We start from the raw sequence: 18,496 nt of genomic DNA, 5'->3' as shown, positions 1-18,496 counted from the left end.
CAGTTTTAATTCTCAAACTATAAAAATATGATCATGAACCTGAACCTAACCACCCTGTAATACAAAACATAAATTAACCTGCTGCTGCATCTCCTGACTCTGGCCAGTTGGTGAAGCTGACCAGCTTGGTGGCACACAGGACCCCTACACTGGTGTCCTGGAACCTGTCAGTCATACTCTCCACTAGCTTGTCAAGTATTTTGTCATGTGATGTGACGAGGGTCTTGCTGTCACCTCTGGCCAGCCAAATTCCCTCATATCTGTTGGTCATTGTGGCCATCATGGGTCCTTCTCTGATGATAACAGGCTCATTTTACCATCCTTTCAGAATTTTCCTCTCTTAAGGTAAGTAGTTCTTATTGCAGCTTAAATAAACATACCTGGTTTTGTACTTCTTAAGTAATGCCTGTGTTGAGCACAAGGAGCTGTGGGCTTCTGCTATGGTGATGGTGGACCTCTGCAGACAGGCTGCTCAGATGTGTTAGTGTGTCATGCAGGAAGCCACAGAAGCGGATAACAGCCTCCCTCGCAGTACTGTAGTATTTCCTGGCCTTGGCCTGCTGGACACCTCAGACATTTTGGGCATCAGCAGATTGAATCTGAAATACATAAAGAACAAAGACACACAAATAGACAATTAATTGCTGTCCAAAAAAAACGTAATTAGATATGACATTTTATCAGTGCATAAAGCATTGTAACCGTGTTTGTTGTTGTTTACTGGACATTACATATGATGACTTCTGGAGTACTTAGCATAGCAATCTAGAGCCACTACCTGTTTCAGGTGCTGGACACGCCCCTGGTAACCTCGCAGGACATGGTCCAGTGCACGCAATAGGTGTCCTACCCATCGGGTCCCGCCAATTCTGGTGGGCACCAGTGGTGTGTGCCCAAGAGCCTGGAAGCTGTTTACCAGGTTTTCACTGTTCAGTGGACTGGTGTAGAGCCCACTGAGGTCTTCTACTTTCTGAAACATCACGTTGGACCGGATGGCATCAGAAAAGGTCAGTTGAAGGCGGTGTGCCATACAGTGGATTCCGATGATGTAGGCCCTGTCCCCCTTCAGTCGGCTGACCACACCATTCTTGGCTCCGGTCATCACAGCAGCTCCATCTGTTCCCAGAGCGAATAACTTGCTCCCCCACTCATCACACACTCCCTCCATGATGGCACTGACGGCGTTGCTTACTGCCTTCTTCACCGACTTGATGCCAACAAACTTTGACTCGATCTTGCCCTTATGACAGAATCTGACATAAACTAACTCCTCTTTCACAGAACTGTCTGTGGAGCCATCTGACATGACGGAGAGAAATGTAGTGTTTTTCATATTCTCTCTGATGCTGTTTCTCTCCACCTCTGCAATATGGTGCATAAACTCTTTGGCCTGCTTCTCATTTCTATATGTTGAGTCCACAGCGATTCCTTGTTTTTTCATCCAAACTGCAAAAATCAAACATCAAATTAATTATACAACCATATTATCCAATATAGCTGGCAGTTGATTGTGCTAAATTAGCCTTCTACCCTTTGTTAACTTAAGGATCAACACTAAGGCTGGTAAAGTCAATTGTGTCAATGCTTTAAAATGTAAACAGCATCTGGAGACAAACATTGAAATAGAGACAAACATTGAAATAGAATGTTAGAGCCATAGGAAAGCATGGAGATCCATGTCAGCATCAGTAGGCCTATAATGTTATGGTATTTATACACTATTTGGAGGTGAACTAAAGCTTATCAAGAGCTGAGAAATAACCTGGACCATGTCTGCTAAATAGACTTCAAAAAACTAGCTACAGAAGTACTAGTCAAGCTACAAGAGTAACAACATTTTCACTTACTCACACATCCACTTGAAGTCAGAAAGTGGTCTCGTCTTCTTGCCAATGGCATGTACAGTCCTAAACAGTATCTTCAACTTCGTGCTGGTCTGCTCTGACATTGCCATGAGCGCCGTCACAGAGGGTGTCAGGAGGAGAGGCTCCGGGACACGATTGAGTCCGGGACACAGACACATAGGCAATGTGACACTTGCTGCGTTCATGGACATGACACTTGCTGCGTTCATGGACATGACACTTGCTGCGTTCATGGACATGACACTTGCTGCGTTCATGGACATGACACTTGCTGCGTTCATGGACATGACACTTGCTGCGTTCATGGACATGACACTTGCTGCGTTCATGGACATGACACTTGCTGCGTTCATGGACATGACACTTGCTGCGTTCATGGACATGACACTTGCTGCGTTCATGGACATGACACTTGCTGCGTTCATGGACATGACACTTGCTGCGTTCATGGACATGACACTTGCTGCGTTCATGGACATGACACTTGCTGCGTTCATGGACATGACACTTGCTGCGTTCATGGACATGACACTTGCTGCGTTCATGGACATGACACTTGCTGCGTTCATGGACATGACACTTGCTGCGTTCATGGACATGACACTTGCTGCGTTCATGGACATGACACTTGCTGCGTTCATGGACATGACACTTGCTGCGTTCATGGACATGAATGTTCTCCAGCTTCATTGTTTTATTTCTGATGACAAATGAGTTGTTTCTGCTTTTATCTTTAGCATACTGGTGACACACAGAACAACTCATCACCACAGCCTCAGCATCATACTGTAGCCAGCCTCTTGAAACTCCTTTATCTCCAAACCTCCATTACTCATCAAACTTTATTTTTTTATGTGATTTGTCCTCCTTTTAGTCTGTGTGTTTTCGTTTCAAAGGTTGGCTTACTCCAGGTAAATGTCGCCACAACAGCTATTTAATGAACGGTAGCAAGCAGCAGACCCATGGCAAGTGAGCGATGTCGAGTAGCTGATGTCCTGTACGGTGAACAGCGCCGCGAAACTAGGAGCACTAGAGATGGTCTGTGACTGGCAAACATGAGTCATTTCCTGAGACATCATGCCAGATATTTTATTACATGACTATTTTGGTACAAACATTTACCCGCCAGTGTGGCGGATAGCCTTCTGAGATTTACTCGCCAAACAGAAAATCTACCCGCATTTGGAGCGTGTTAATTTCAACCCTGCTCTTACCCGATGCAGCTCAACACCAAAGTAGCGGACCAGGTTGGGGTGTTTGATGCCCTCAAAGATCTTCAACTCATCTGCTGTCTCCTTTATCGTCTTATGGTCATTCGGCTGGAACCGGATCTGATCAGGAAAATAAACATTTAAAAAAGTATAGTAAAATGTATGAAGAATGTTGATAGGCTTTACTACAGTATGAATGGATGTTAATTGGCGGCAAAGTAAAATAAACATTACCTTTTCAATTCAGGGCCTTCTCCTTTAATAATAAATTAATGGAAGCCCGCACACATGTTATATGCCGCTAGACTCTTGCACCAACATTCATAACACTACAAAAGCCTTTGTGAGGTCATGGCCACCTACCTCCTTCATAGCCATGAGTTCTCCAGTGTCCACATTGATGCAGGTGTACACCTTGCCATACTGGCCCTCACCTGTAGAGGGAGACAAGTCACAGATGATCAAACACCATGGGCATGACAAACGAGGGCCTACTCCAGGGAAAATCGGAAATGGCAACATATTCCCTTTATTGTGCACAACTGTTGGCTAGGGCCTCATGGGGAATACAGAGGATAGGGTTTCATTTGGGGGAGACACAGGTTCAGTTGAGGCTCTGGCCAAAAATAGTGCACTATAAAGGGAATAGGGAGCCAATGGGGTGTACAGTACATACCTATCTTGTTGCCCCTCTGCCACTTGAAGGTGACCTTGCGGAGGCCGACGTGCATGACGTTGTCGTAGGACTTGGGGGTGTGGCACACCTGGCCAATGATGTTCCTCTGCTTCATGACTGCGTAGCGTTTGTCCTCGAAGGAGCGTATGGAGCGACGTACAGCTTCCATGGGGCTCTGTCTGGCTGCCGTGTCTGAGGGATATAGAAGACTGTGTTAGGAATGGAGAGACATAAAAACAGACCAGGACACTTTTTCAATTGTCTTAGGGTAAAGGTGGGGAATGGGAATGCATAGAACAGACCCACTCTATACTCTATTCTGGAGCAGTTTAGAGGTAAAGTGCCTTGATCAATGGCAAGAGATGGCACCTAGGACTTGGTACCAGCAACTCTCCCATCGCCAGCAGTCATCCCGACACGACCTTTGGTTTGAACTTGCAACCCCTCTCTTACCCCCCTCATCATTCTCACCTTTTGATTGGCTGATGAAAGTGCGGAGCTCCCAGCTTCTCCTGGCCGTGCTGCTGGGGTCTCCTCCCTTAGGATAGGAGGGTTCTGATGTGTGGGAGTGAGTGAGAGCGAGGAGATTACACAGACAAGCAGTAAGATGGGAGCCATGTCAAGTCAGAAAAACCATACACAGGTGAAGTGACAACTCCTACTTTCCAATCCAGATGCATTTTATTTCATCCTTGTTCACAGTCGTAAAGACTGGATTATGCTATTTGGTATTTTATTAGGATCCCCATTAGCTGTTACTCTTCCTAGGGTCCACATGAAACATGACATAATACAGAACATTAATAGACAAGAACAGCTCAAGGACGGAACTACATCAATTATGCAGAATGCAGTTAACTCAATACCTTCCCTGTCATCAGTGGGACTGGAGTGTCGGCTCAGAGACTTGAACTGCAGCTCGGCTGCTACAGACGACAGCCTGTCGTTCTCGTGGAGGTTGGCCCCTCTGCACAGGGAGAGGCAAGCGCAGTGCAATTTAACTAGGATCAACTACAAAGAACTCAATATACCTGAGTTGTCAGGCATCAGAGGGGTATACTACAAAGCAGAATCAATTAAGTTAGCTAACTTTGATAAGCAACCAGAAATAACTACTGGTTTTCTGGTTCATAAAAAAAGCAAAGCTTAGATGTGTTTGTTGAATCAATTAAACCTCAAACCATGCCCATTTCAAGCTTATCTTACTAAAACAGTAAAAGTTGTATGAGAATATTTAGGCAAGTTAGCCCCCTAACTCCTTGATCCTGGTTTGAAGTACAGCCCTCAGGTCCCAGACTAGGCTGGTTCCAGATCTGTTAGTGCCTCCTATGGTTATTGTGGTGCCATGATAGTGGCGAGACAGTTCAACCAGATCTGGGATCAGTGGTCAACCAATATCAGTCCCCCCAAAAATGTAAAGTCTTCTTAATGAAGATAGTCCTCTCGCTTTCAAAGGGAGGTTTGTGATTATTGAGCTGGCGGAACATGACATACATACAGCTCATAATAATGTCTGGAATAGAGTGAATGGAATGGCATGAAACACATGGAAACCATGGAAACCATGTATTTGATACCATTCCAGAGATTCCGCTCCAACCATTACCACAAGCCCATCCTCCCCAATTAATGTGCCACCAACCTCCTGTGTTCTACATCCAAACCTCTCAACCCCACCACCATAGAAATAGAACCCTAGATGATATGTCTATGTGCCCATCAAAGCTGACCTTCATACTAAAGGTTTAAAAGGTCAAACAGACAGGTCAGATGTCAGAACACATGCTTTCATTCCAATAGGACTGACACCAAACAAGACAAATATTATGAAAAGCGAGGCATCAGATGATTAGAATCAAAGAAAGGCCACACTATTAATATGGATTAATAGCAGAGTAACTCACACTGCAGGTTGATGTTTATTGTCATGAGTGTCATCCTAGAGGCAGAACTGAGCAATTTCCCCTTAAGCCAGCTGCAGTCAAAATTGTCTACATTGTAAAAATCCATGAACAAAAAAAAAGTGCTTTGTCTTAATTTAAGGTTAGCAGTTGTTAAGAGTAGGGTTAAAAACTGATTTTATGACTTTTTGGCTGTGACAGCTAGTGACCACTGCAGAGATGCCTCCAGAACAAGATTCATGATAAAAAACACTAACCTGAACCCGCCCTCTTTTCTCCTCTCCATGAGGAGGTAGCTAGCATGCTGTTGTGTTTCCATCTCTCACACTATGAGAGAGTTGGAGAAAATGTGTATTGTGTTGTGTGACACTGGCTAGGTGGACAAAACAAAAGTGTGGATTAAGGTCTCTCTATATCCGTAGACTGCATTCAGAGTTAGGTAACACATTTGAGTGAAGTATCCCTTTAAAGGATTGCCCTTATAAAAGTGTAGTTTTCATATTGTGTTTTATAGCAGTCTTTTCAAATCAATGCAGATCTCTGTCATAGGCAAAACAAAACGGTCAAAGCCAATACATCTGGATGAGCATGCAGAACATGCTACTCAAGGTTCGCTCCAAACAGAGACGGCATGACAGGGGTGCAGGGTAAACCACAGGGAGCATGACAACCTGAACCTCCGGTGGAATATTTTGGAAGTGGGATATGGGATATCAGCCTGTTGCTGGGGTGCCCTGGGTTGACAGTGGGTGGTCCTTACAGAGAACCCGGTTGGAGGATTCCCTGCCTGCTTATTCCCTCATGATTCCGGGATCCTACAAACAGGATTTCTGGAAAAACCTGGGCACTTTCACAACCCAAGTAGTACTTGGTAGGTACTGAAACTTAGGGGGGGTGGGGCTACCTGACGTCATTGGGGGTGGACCCAGGTGCTTTGGATGGGCTGTGTTCCCCGGGGGCGGGGCCTGGGGTCTGAGGGGCGGGGACTGGGCGGGGGCCGGTAGGTAGACACAGCTGGGTCCGTAGGTCGCAGGGGAGACTCCTAGAGCTGTGGTGGTGACAAAAACACACTGAGGATCTCTGGGGAGCGCCATTGAGATGAGGGTGTGTGTGTCAGATACAGGGGCACTCATTCTCAACACAAATGCACACACACACACACACACACACACACACACACACACACACACACACACACACACAGAGTCACGCACACAGGCAATCACACACTCACTCGGTGTAATACCCTCTCTAGCAAATAGGAATGAGCATTTTACATTTTTTTACTGTTTGAATAGTCGCAGGATTTTTTTTTTTAAGTTCTCAAATAATTGTAAAAAATAAATATTTAGAACACAAGGCCCGCACTGGAAAGAAATGTGTTGCCTATGCCAACAGTGCCCGACAATGCCTAATTTAGCATAACCATTACAGATAACAAATCCTAATTGCTAAATTGCACCATATACAGTGCCCTCAGAAAATATTCACACCCCTTAACTTTTTCCACATTTTGTTGTGTTACAAATTGGGATTAAAATTGATTTAATTCTTTACAACCCACACAACATTTTATTTAACGAGGCAAGTCAGTTAGGAACAAATCCTTATTTACGATGACAGCCGATTGTGCACCGCCCTATGGGACTACCGATCCGGCCTGTTGTGACACAGCCTGGGAACGAACCAGAGTCTGTAGTGATGCTTCTAGAGACCGCTGCGCCACTCGGGATACTCCAATGTCAAAGTTGAAAATAAAATAAAAAATGCTAATTTTTCTTGATTAGATAAGTATTCAACCCCCTGAGTGAATACATGTTAGCAGCGATCATAGCTATGAGTCTTTTTGGGGTCTCTAAGAGCTTTGCACTCTTGGATTGTACAATATTTGCCCATTATTATTTTTTAAACTCTTCAAGCTCTGTCAAGTTGATAGTCTATTACTGCTAGACAGCCATTTCGAAATCTTGCCATAGATGTTCAAGCTGATTTAAGTCAAAACTAACTCGGCCACTTGGGAACATTCAATGTTGTCTTGGTAAGCAACTCCAGTGTATATTTGGACTTGAGTTTTAGGTTATTATCCAGCTGAAAGGTGAATGTGTCTCCCAGTGTCTGCTGGAAAGCAGACAAACAGGTTTTCATCTAGGACTTTGTTTGTGCTTAGCTCTATTACATTGCTTTTTGTCAACCCAAAAAACTCCCTAAACCTTGCCGATGACGAGCATATCCATAACATGATGCAGCCACCACCATGCTTGAAAATATGAAGAGTGGTACTCAGTGATGTTGGATTTTCCCCAAACATAACACTATTCAGGACTAAAAGTGAATTTCTTTGCCACATTTTTTTGCAGTATTACTTTAGCGTACTCTGTGCAGAGTTCCTTCTCACTCTAGGTTAGTATTGTGGAGTAACTACAACAGTCATCCATCTTCAGTTTTCTCCTATCACAGTGATTAAACTGAGTTTGGAAGGATGCCTGTATAGTGAATGGGTGTATTGATACAGCAACCAAAGTGTAATTAATAACTTTACCATGCTCAAAGGGATATTCAGTGACTGCTTTTATTTTTACCCATCTACCAATAGGTGCCCTTCTTTGTGAGGCAATGGAAAACCTCTATGGTCTTTGTGGTTGAATCTGTGCTTGAAATTCACTACTCGACTGTGGAACTATACATATAATTGTATGTGTGGGGTACAGAGACAGGGTAATCATTCAAAAATCTGGTTAACCACTATAATTGCATACAGAGTTCATGCAACTTGTGATTTTTACTCCTGAACGTATTTAGGCTTGTAATAACAAAGGGTTTGAATATTTACTGACTCAAAACATTTCAGCATTAAAACAAAATTTCACTGTGTGGTATTGTGTGTAGAATAGAGGCACAAAATGTGGAAAAAGTCAAGGGGTGACTAATTCAGTCAAGCAAGTGCCATTTAAGATGAAATTATTGAAACTAATATCAACTGGTTGTATCATGGAACACAATCTGCATAAACGTATTAACCTTTTTATTAATTTAGCAGACGAGACGCTCTTATTTCCCAAGCCCTTATCAGGCAAGACACCCAATTTATAGTAAAAAAGCATGTAATAAAATAAGGTGTGAAGAAAGTTTGCCGCTTTGAAGTGATGTGCAGGAAGTTATTCTCAAAGGAGTGATAATTTGAAACAGTTCTCAAATGGCGAGTATAATTTTTTATGATGAATTACGGCCACGAATTACGGCAACGACATCTGTGAATCACGAGTAGGCCTGGGCTTAACGATTCTGATGAAAATATGCTCTGTATTTATCAAACTAATGTTTTTGCGTCTTTTCACTGTGGAACCTGTGTAGGTTTAGGGGGTTATAGTCTAGGCTAGCCAACTCTAAATGGCACTAGCAATTCAAAGTAGCCTTAAGCGGTAAATAGAAGGGACAATTATTCCAAAACTGCAGCTCGTTGATGGAACATATTTTCCTACTTCAATCAACCAGTCCATTTTGCATTTGTTGATAAAACTGTTGTCATTTGGCAAGGAAAGTAGCTTGTGTGTCCCATCAGTTAGATATGTTTTTATAGGCATTTATTTCTGTAGGCCTAACGGGAGCTTGTGTATCCCATCATTTAGATACGTTTTTAATAGACATTTATTTCTGTAGGCCTAACGGGAGCTTGTGTATCCCATCATTTAGATACGTTTTTAATAGACATTTATTTTTGTAGGCCTAACGGGAGCTTGTGTGCGCACTCAGCATGCATGTGTGTAGAGAGTGGACAGAACGCAATTGAGTGAAAGAGATGGAAAAGGGACTATAGGGAGAAGAACGGTATGATGCTTGGCTTGGTTTCTTTTTTGTTGTGCCCCTTCAAATGCACATTTACAAATGGAACACTCAAAGCAAATTAACGTGGTCTTCAAAACAAAATCTATTTTTTGGGGGAGTGGTTTCACTTGCCCTTTCAAGCAGCCACAAAGCACATTCCATCAAATAGTTTTACAGTATTTGAAAAAAATGACATCTCTGGTTAAAGATCAAGCTTTGACGTCTGTTCAAGCACTTGAGTCAGTCCTCAATTACTCATGTCCATCCCTACTAGCCAAATGTGTTACAAGTTACACATGAGAAACACACACACATTTAAAAGCCATCAATTACTGTACAAGAGCAGAGAACATGAGGAATATTAGAACATGCAGGAAAACACACTGTACATACAGTGGGGCAAAAAAGTATTTAGTCAGCCACCAATTGTGCAAGTTCTCCCACTTAAAAAGATGAGAGAGGCCTGTAATTTTCATCATAGGTACACTTAAACTATGACAGACAAAATGAGAAAGGATTTTTGTAGGATTTTGTATGAATTTATTTGCAAATTATGGTGGAAAATAAGTATTTGGTCAATAACAAAAGTTTCTCAATACTTTGTTATATACCCTTTGTTGGCAATGACAGAGGTCAAACGTTTTCTGTAAGTCGTCACAAGGTTTTCACACACTGTTGCTGGTATTTTGGCCCATTCCTCCATGCAGATCTCCTCTAGAGCAGTGATGTTTTGGGGCTGTTGCTGGGCAACACGGACTTTCAACTCCCTCCAAAGATTTTCTATGGGGTTGAGATCTGGAGACTGGCTAGGCCACTCCAGGACCTTGAAATGCTTCTTACGAAGCCACTCCTTCGTTGCCCGGGCGGTGTGTTTTGGATCATTGTCATGCTGAAAGACCCAGCCACGTTTCATCTTCAATGCCCTTGCTGATGGAAGGAGGTTTTCACTCAAAATCTCACGATACATGGCCCCATTCATTCTTTCCTTTACACGGATCAGTCGTCCTGGTCCCTTTGCAGAAAAACAGCCCCAAAGCATGATGTTTCCACCCCCATGCTTCACAGTAGGTATGGTGTTCTTTGGATGCAACTCAGCATTCTTTGTCCTCCAAACACGACGAGTTGAGTTTTTACCAAAAAGTTATATTTTGGTTTCATCTGACCATATGACATTCTCCCAATCTTCTTCTGGATCATCCAAATGCTCTCTAACAAACTTCAGACGGGCCTGGACATGTACTGGCTTAAGCAGGGGGACACGTCTGGCACTGCAGGATTTGAGTCCCTGGCGGCGTAGTGTGTTACTGATGGTAGGCTTTGTTACTTTGGTCCCAGCTCTCTGCAGGTCATTCACTAGGTCCCCCCGTGTGGTTCTGGGATTTTTGCTCACCGTTCTTGTGATCATTTTGACCCCACGGGGTGAGATCTTGCGTGGAGCCCCAGATCGAGGGAGATTATCAGTGGTCTTGTATGTCTTCCATTTCCTAATAATTGCTCCCACAGTTGATTTCTTCAAACCAAGCTGCTTACCTATTGCAGATTCAGTCTTCCCAGCCTGGTGCAGGTCTACAATTTTGTTTCTGGTGTCCTTTGACAGCGCTTTGGTCTTGGCCATAGTGGAGTTTGGAGTGTGACTGTTTGAGGTTGTGGACAGGTGTCTTTTATACTGATAACAAGTTCAAACAGGTGCCATTAATACAGGCAACGAGTGGAGGACAGAGGAGCCTCTTAAAGAAGAAGTTACAGGTCTGTGAGAGCCAGAAATCTTGCTTGTTTGTAGGTGACCAAATACTTATTTTCCACCATAATTTGCAAATAAATTCATACAAAATCCTACAATGTGATTTTCTGGATTTTTTCCCCCTCATTCTGTCTGTCATAGTTGAAGTGTACCTATGATGAAAATTACAGGCCTTTCTCATCTTTTTAAGTGGGAGAACTTGCACAATTGGTGGCTGACTAAATACTTTTTTGCCCCACTGTACATTACACACAATATAAAATAATATTATAATAGGTGGTAAATGGTTCTTAGTGCTTCACTGTAACCATGAACTTCCACCGACCTGAAGCCCTCTGCATTGGGGATGAACAGGTGGGGGTTGGGGGGGTCGCTATGGCAACGAGGGACCTTCACTGGCCGAGGACTGTTCCTGGGGGCTGAGTGGAGAACAGAGAACGGGTCAACAAGGCCAAGCTATCCGACTAAAGCCATACTTCAGTTCTATTTCTACACAGACATGTTTACCACCTAGACCTAACAGAAGCTTACATCTAAAGCCACTTACAGAACAGTGAGTACAAATTTTGTTATGTGCATGTGATCCCTGCTTAGATTGAACCCACAACCTTGGCATTGCTAGTTTCACACTCTTACAAACTGAGCCACACAGGACCACATATTTGCTCAGATGAGGCAGGGTCTTACCTAGGTACAAGCCACTGACTGGGCTGTGAGGCTTCCCGATCACATGACCAATGCACTCATTCATCAGAGCTTGCAAATTCTGCAGAGGGAATGATTTCCATAATCACAATACCATTCCACAAAATACAAACTCAATCAATAACGTAATCAATCAAAGAAGTAGTATGGTTTTACCAGGAAGTCGTCCTCTGGTAAAGCAGAGATGAAGGCAGGTTCGATGGCTTGGAGGAAATCAAAGCCTTGAGTGGCCCAGCGGGGTCTGGTACCCCGGCCACTTTCACACTTGGTGAGGACATAGTTCATCCACTTCCTGGCGAAGGCGATATAGCATTCCCCAATCCGCTGACGGAACTCACCCGACATCAGACGCACCACCTCCTTGTGGTACTACGGAGAACAAAAGTATATTTAAAAGGTGCTCTTCACTTGACCAGTATAACATCTACAGCAGAAAAGGAGAACCACGACACTCTTCCTTGTGGTGCTACTGTGAGGAACAATATGACAGTCTGGTTTACGGGTTAAACTGCTTTAGGGGTTAGACTGGTCAGCCAAAAACACAAGGAGGACCAAGCCACTCTTGCTATTACCAATTTTGGTGGCATGTTCAATAGAACGGATTGTGTTTCGTTGTCTGCCTTCCTCAGTAAAGTTGACAATAGTCTAACCAGATATCTGCTGACAGTTAACCCCAGTTTACAGCTTCCCACTGTACTAACACAACCCTCCAAGACAGAACATTTTCATCAGTTGCAACACTGTGTAGAAAGACAGACAGCTTTACAATCATTCCCATAAACAGTTTAATTATTTCTCCATACTTTTTACAACACTAGGGGTACTGAGGAAATATTTATATTGTAGGCCTAAAGCAAGACTCCAAAGACTGACCTAAAGTAACCCCCCCACCCCCATGTGGCCACCAGTCACCTATAGTTGCATCATGGCCGCCTAATATAACCAATATCGCTGGTTAGCTCACTGCTCCCCTCCACCCCCCTACAGCCACCATTGACACCAAACCTCTGCAGACCTCGAAGGCGAAGTTATATCCCTTGATCCTGGCTTTTCTCTAGTACTGCTGCAACCTGGCCGACATTGATATCGCTAGGTAACATCCTCATCATACTGCCCACTCCCAACGACCCAGAACCCTTGAGCTCTAACCTCGAAGGCGAAGTTGTATCCCTGGATCATGGCCTCTCTGTAGTACTGCTGCAGCGTGGCTGACTCAGACTCCTCCACTTCGGCCTCAAACTCTGACGTGAACATGTACTCCACCCGGTCAATGGCCGTGTTGATCTTTCTACAGAGCTGTAAGGCTTCATTCTGTGGGGGGAGAGAGAGACGAGCGAGTGAAGAAGAGGGAATGAGAGAGCAAGAGGAAGAGATAAAGACGGAGATAGTGAATGTCTGTGTGTGGGGGGGTCTCGACACCCTCTCCAAGTAAAGAAGAAAGAAACCCTTTTATGAGGGATGCTTCAACCACAGCCTTGCCACACAGGAAGAGCCTTATTGAGAAGAGAGGAAGCTAACAGCTTTTGAAACCAGGCCTCCAATGTGAGGAAGTATATGAGACAACATCAGTCATGGGCATGACTTTTGGTTTCACAGCTCTCACTGCAGTATAAACATGACATTTGTGCAAAGTAAATATGGTATTGGAACTGACCCTGTATATATCTTCTTACTTCCTTGTGCTCTTATTTCTATTTCTCGTGTGTTTTAATTCTACCTTGAATTATTTGTAATGCTACACTGTTATTGATCACTGCATTGTTGGGTTCGTAGCACGCATGAAAGGCATTTCACTGTACTTGTGACATTAAAAACGTGACATTTGAAGTCATCTTGTGCACTGCACCCTCTGCACCTGGGCCCAATAGCAGCTCAATAAACGTGGGCTTAATAGTGGCTCTTTCACAGTAAATTAATTGTAATTCAGGGAAACTTAAAGCATTTACAGTAAATGATCAGAGTGAATCAATATAGTGGATGGTACCTTGAGTTGCTCCAGGGAGCGGGCGATGAGGGGCTGGCTGGAGGTTTGCTCCCTGCTTAGGGTGAGCAGCTCATCCATACTTTGCTGGAAGGCCTTACGCTGGGCCACAAGGTGGGCTGACTGCATCACTATCAGGAGCAGGTTCTCCACCTGAGGAGAGAGAGAGAGAGAGAGAGAGAGAGAGAGAGTCAGAGGACGGAAAGGAGCCACAGACATGCTAATTATGTCATTAGCATCATGTGTGCTCCTCGTAAAAACATAGTACAGCATCTAGCAACCTTATCAAGAGGCTGAGGCTCTTGGTGGTAAGCGTCTCGGCTAAGGTGTTGAGATGACAGTTGGCGGGACCAGGGTTTGAGTCCTGGTCCGGCCACCCTCCACATTCACTGCAATATCTAGCTCTTCAAAATACACAAAGGAAGAGTATCACTTCGATTAACTACATTTCCCACCCACCTTCATGGCCCGTAGCGTGTCCACAGTCTCCATCTGAGGCACCAGTTTGACCAGCTTCCCATCCCAGTGCCACTGAACCCCGGCCTGGCCTGCCCCCCCAGGCGGGTCCCCTGCTCCATGCTTGCTCATCAGCAGGTAGGCCTCGTCCTCTGCCATCATCTCGTCGGGCTCCTTACTGCAATCCTTACCGGCTGCTGCGTTTAGAAGCTGCAGGATGAGGTCACGCTGGTGCATCAGGGCACATGGGACAAACACCTCCAGCTCCTCCAGCCCTGGGATCTGGACCTGCAGACAGACAGTCACAGACCGGTTAGCTTGTTCATCCATCAAAGAGGAAGGGAAATTCAGGAAGCAAACTGAAATTCCAATTTCATTGAAAACGCAATGAAGAACATTGGAGTTGGAACTTCCCTTTAGTTCCTGAATGGATATTGACCATGGGTTGAATACATGGGGAGGAAAGAGAGAATAAAAATAGCACGGAGAGTGATAAGGAACAAAATGTATAATTTGAGGCACCTTGACATAATTTCTCTCCTTGAGGGCCTCCAGGAGGCATGGCACCCCACTGGTAATGCTGAAATCAGCAGCAATCTCCAGGTCCTGCAGAGAGAGAAAGGAGGGGCACGGAGAGAGGGGGGGGGGGCAAAGAGAGAGAGGGGCACAGAGAGGAGAGAGAAAGAGGGAGAGGGCAGAGAGAGAAGATCAGAGCACTCTGAACACCCAATTATTTTATTTTGATACTTCCTATATTTAACCTGGGAAGTCACATTGAGATGGACATCTATTTTTCAAGTGATCCCTGACCAAGAAGCTACATACATTTAGTAACTTACAAAATACAATATTTCCCAAATAAAAATGAACAGGAGGCAAACTGGGGCAGACAAAAACTGCAGTGTCTCTCACCTTACGGAGCATTTTGGCAAATCCCAGAGCTTTGGATGCCCTCTCTCTAGCCTCGTGGAACAGCTCCTTAAGTGACCGGCTCGTCTCGATTACCGACCGGCTAGAACGACAAAAAAAACTGCTTAGCATGAGACTAACAGCAAGATTACTTTATTTCCCCAACAGCGGGAATTTCATTTGGAAAACACATTTAAAACCACATACTGATGCAGTCGGAAAGCATTCAAACCCCTTGACTTTTTCCACGTTACGACTTTATTCTGAAATTAATTAAATAAAAACGTTATATCCTCAACCTGCACACAATACCCCATTATGATATTTTTGCAAATGTATTAAAAATAAAAACAGAAATATCACATTTAAGTATTCAGACCCTTTGGTAGTGATTACAGCCCTGAGTCTTCTTGAGTATGATACTACAAGCTTGGCACACCTGTATTTGGGCAGTTTCTCCCATTTTTCTCTGCAGATCCGCTCAAGCTCTGTCAGGTTGGATGGGGAGCATCGCTGCACAGCTTTTTTCAGGTCTCTCCAGAGATGTTCGATCAGGTTCAAGTCCAGGCTCTGGCTGGGCCACTCAAGGACATTCAGAGACTTGTCCCGAAGCCACTCCTGCATTGTCTTGGCTGTGTGCTTAGGGTCATTGTCCTGTTGGAAGGTGAACCTTCTACCCAGTCTGAGGTCTTGAGTGCTCTGGAGCAGATTTTCATCAAAGATCTCTCTCTACTTTTCTCCGTTCATCTTTCCCTCGATCCTGACTAGTCTCCCAGTCCCTGCCGCTGAAAAACATCCCCACAGAAGGATGCTGCCACCACCATGCTTCACCGTATGGACCGTGCCAGGTTTCCTCCAGACGTGACGCTTGGCATTCAAGCCAAAGAGTTCAACCTTGGTTTCGTCAGACCAGATAATCTTGTTTCTCATGGTCTGAGAGTCTTTTGGTGCCTTTTGGCAAACTCCAAGTGGGCTGTCAAGTGCCTTTTACTGAGGAGTGGCTTCTGTCTGGCCACTCTACCATAAAGGCCTGATTGGTGGAGAGCTGCAGAGATGGTTGTCCTTCTGGAATGTTCTCCCATCTCTATCAGTGACCATTGGGTTCTTGGTCACGTCTCCCCCAATTGCTCAATTTGGCCCCGGCGGCCAGCTCTAGGAAGAGTCTTGGTGGTTCCAAACTTCTTCCATTTAAGAATGATGGAGGCCACTGTGTTCTTGGAGATCCTCAATGCTGCAGACATTTTTCGTTACCCTTTCCCAGATCTGTGCCTTCGACACAATCCTGTCTCGGAGCTCCACGCACAATTCCTTTGACCCTCATGGCTTGGTTATTGCTCTGGCACTGTCAACTGTGGGATGTTATATAGACAGGTGTGTGCCTTTCCAAATCATGTCCAATCAATTGAATTTAACAAGGGGACTCCAATCAAGTTGTAGAAATGTCAAGGATGATCAATGGAAACATGATGCACCTGAGCTCAATTTCAAGAATCATAGCAAAGGGCCTGAATACTTAAGTAAATAAGGTATGTTATTTATTTTCAATAAATTCACAGAAAAATCTAAAAACCTGTTTTTCTTCGTCATTATAGGGTATTGTGTAACGTAACTAAATGTGGAAAAAGTCCAGGGATCTGAAAACTTTCCGAATGCACTGTATGTTAAACATAAAACAAAGACATACCGGATCTCATCTGAGACTGTACTGTCGTCGGCACTTTCCCAGAATTCATCACCACTCTTCTGCAGGCCCGTGTCCAGGAAGTCCCCTGTGGACTTGAGCAGCATCCCAGCAATGTCACTGAGAGAGAAGAGGAAGGGAATATTTAGCTAAGTGGAATTAACTAAATACAATGTGGAAGAGGGAGTGAGTTGGATGCTCTCAAGGAGAATAGACGCTTAAAATTAGATGGAGAAACAATGAATCAATGAACAAAAAAATCAAACACTTACCAGAAGAGTTTCCCAGACTGAGCCTCCCCTCCTCTAATGTAGGGAGTGATGACTTTGGTGAAGTTCCACTCCTCCTCTAGAAGGTTCTTCAGGCTGTGTGAGGCCTGGGGAAGCTGCTGCAGCATCTGGATCCAGCTGTGCATGTAGTCAAAGTACACCTGCAGACAGAGAGAGGAGAGATATCTCTACTGATTAAACAGGTAGGTGTGCAACAGGGTTTTCATTAGCCGGTAACAGCAGGATTTTGGCTGATAAAAAAAATGAAAAGCCGATAAATAAAATTGACGCCAGCCAGTCGATGTAAATGCATTTGTCCGGTCACGCTTATTGGTCTATGGGTTCATTTACAACATTTTGTGGAATTAAATTGGCCAGTGTATTTCATTAGTCATGGGTCTTATTAATCAAACGAGCACAGCATACAAATATGGAGCCTAGAATGAGCGGAACATCTGTCAGACAGCAAGAGAGCTGTTGCTACAGTTACGTGAAACATGCTTTTATGAGCCCAATCATTACGCAACCATTTTAAATGCAAGCACCTGTTCATTTTTTGGGGATGTCCACGATTAAAGATCTACTATTTTTATTTCTCAACTGGTAATTGAAGCACACTTCCCATTAACCATTCAAGTGCTTAGGCAACAGAAGGCAAGCTTCAGTTTGTATGCAATCCGAACGTTTAACTTCCTATTATGAGGCGTTTCACTTTTCGTCAAAGTAGCCTAGCCAAAATAAGACTAAAAACTTACATATGCCATTGAAACCAGTAGCCTATTTCTCTCATACTCCATTTGTTTTCAAATCAACTTTCTTTCACTGTCCAGTAGCCAAAAGTCCACAATCCTAGCCATATCAGTAATACATGCCAGTTGTTGCATCTTTAGATCTCCCCTCTTTCTAAATTTCAAAAATATATTTTCATCTCCGTCACATGAAATCGCTTGCGTGTGCGTTGCGCTTTTGACAGCGGTGTTTTGCCGCTAATTGCATTATGGAACGAACATTTGTGTGTAGCCTAGTGCCGTGTGCGCATTGCTGCGCTTATAGCGTTAAGATAAAATAGTTGATCAACATTTTAAGCTTAACGTTCTGATCTGTTGCATCAGCCTTAATGATTTTTAAAGTTTTTTGGGATGCACTGGTTGAATGAATTTGGGATCTATCACCCCACAACTGTCCCCGAGTCTGTTCGGAATAGGCAATGTATTTTTCGCACAAAATGACAAGCTGACCAATAGAATAGGTAAACTTTCCTACTATGGGGATAGTAGAT

The 18,496-nt window shown here is 44.0% G+C and overlaps 1 protein-coding gene across 5 annotated transcripts in view; it reads right to left on the bottom strand.

The window, feature by feature from the left end:
• Positions 1–18,496, bottom strand: part of map3k4 (mitogen-activated protein kinase kinase kinase 4) — a 94,804-nt gene that overhangs the window by 13,149 nt on the left and 63,159 nt on the right. For 3 of the 5 annotated variants that reach the window (XM_038974864.1, XM_038974863.1, XM_038974866.1), the window contains exons 8-23: positions 17,221–17,378; positions 16,952–17,068; positions 15,271–15,370; positions 14,881–14,964; positions 14,362–14,646; positions 13,906–14,055; positions 13,071–13,232; positions 12,078–12,290; positions 11,904–11,982; positions 11,542–11,635; positions 6,558–6,701; positions 4,619–4,719; positions 4,224–4,307; positions 3,753–3,944; positions 3,440–3,510; positions 3,080–3,196 (exon numbers count right to left, since the gene is read on the bottom strand). In XM_038974864.1, coding sequence (XP_038830792.1) covers positions 3,080–3,196; positions 3,440–3,510; positions 3,753–3,944; positions 4,224–4,307; positions 4,619–4,719; positions 6,558–6,701; positions 11,542–11,635; positions 11,904–11,982; positions 12,078–12,290; positions 13,071–13,232; positions 13,906–14,055; positions 14,362–14,646; positions 14,881–14,964; positions 15,271–15,370; positions 16,952–17,068; positions 17,221–17,378 — 2,151 coding nt within the window. Of the gene's footprint in view, positions 1–380; positions 600–778; positions 1,447–1,847; positions 3,197–3,439; positions 3,511–3,752; positions 3,945–4,223; positions 4,308–4,618; positions 4,720–6,557; positions 6,702–11,541; positions 11,636–11,903; positions 11,983–12,077; positions 12,291–13,070; positions 13,233–13,905; positions 14,056–14,361; positions 14,647–14,880; positions 14,965–15,270; positions 15,371–16,951; positions 17,069–17,220; positions 17,379–18,496 lie in introns of all 5 variants that reach the window. The other 2 variants (XR_005473593.1, XM_038974865.1) reach the window with 2 other exon arrangements.

The sequence above is a fragment of the Salvelinus namaycush genome, chromosome 35 (genome assembly GCF_016432855.1).
Source record: "Salvelinus namaycush isolate Seneca chromosome 35, SaNama_1.0, whole genome shotgun sequence".
Taxonomy (NCBI): domain Eukaryota; kingdom Metazoa; phylum Chordata; class Actinopteri; order Salmoniformes; family Salmonidae; genus Salvelinus; species Salvelinus namaycush.
The sequence above is the reverse complement of the archived record's forward strand: the minus strand, read 5'-3'. Positions and strand labels throughout refer to the sequence as shown.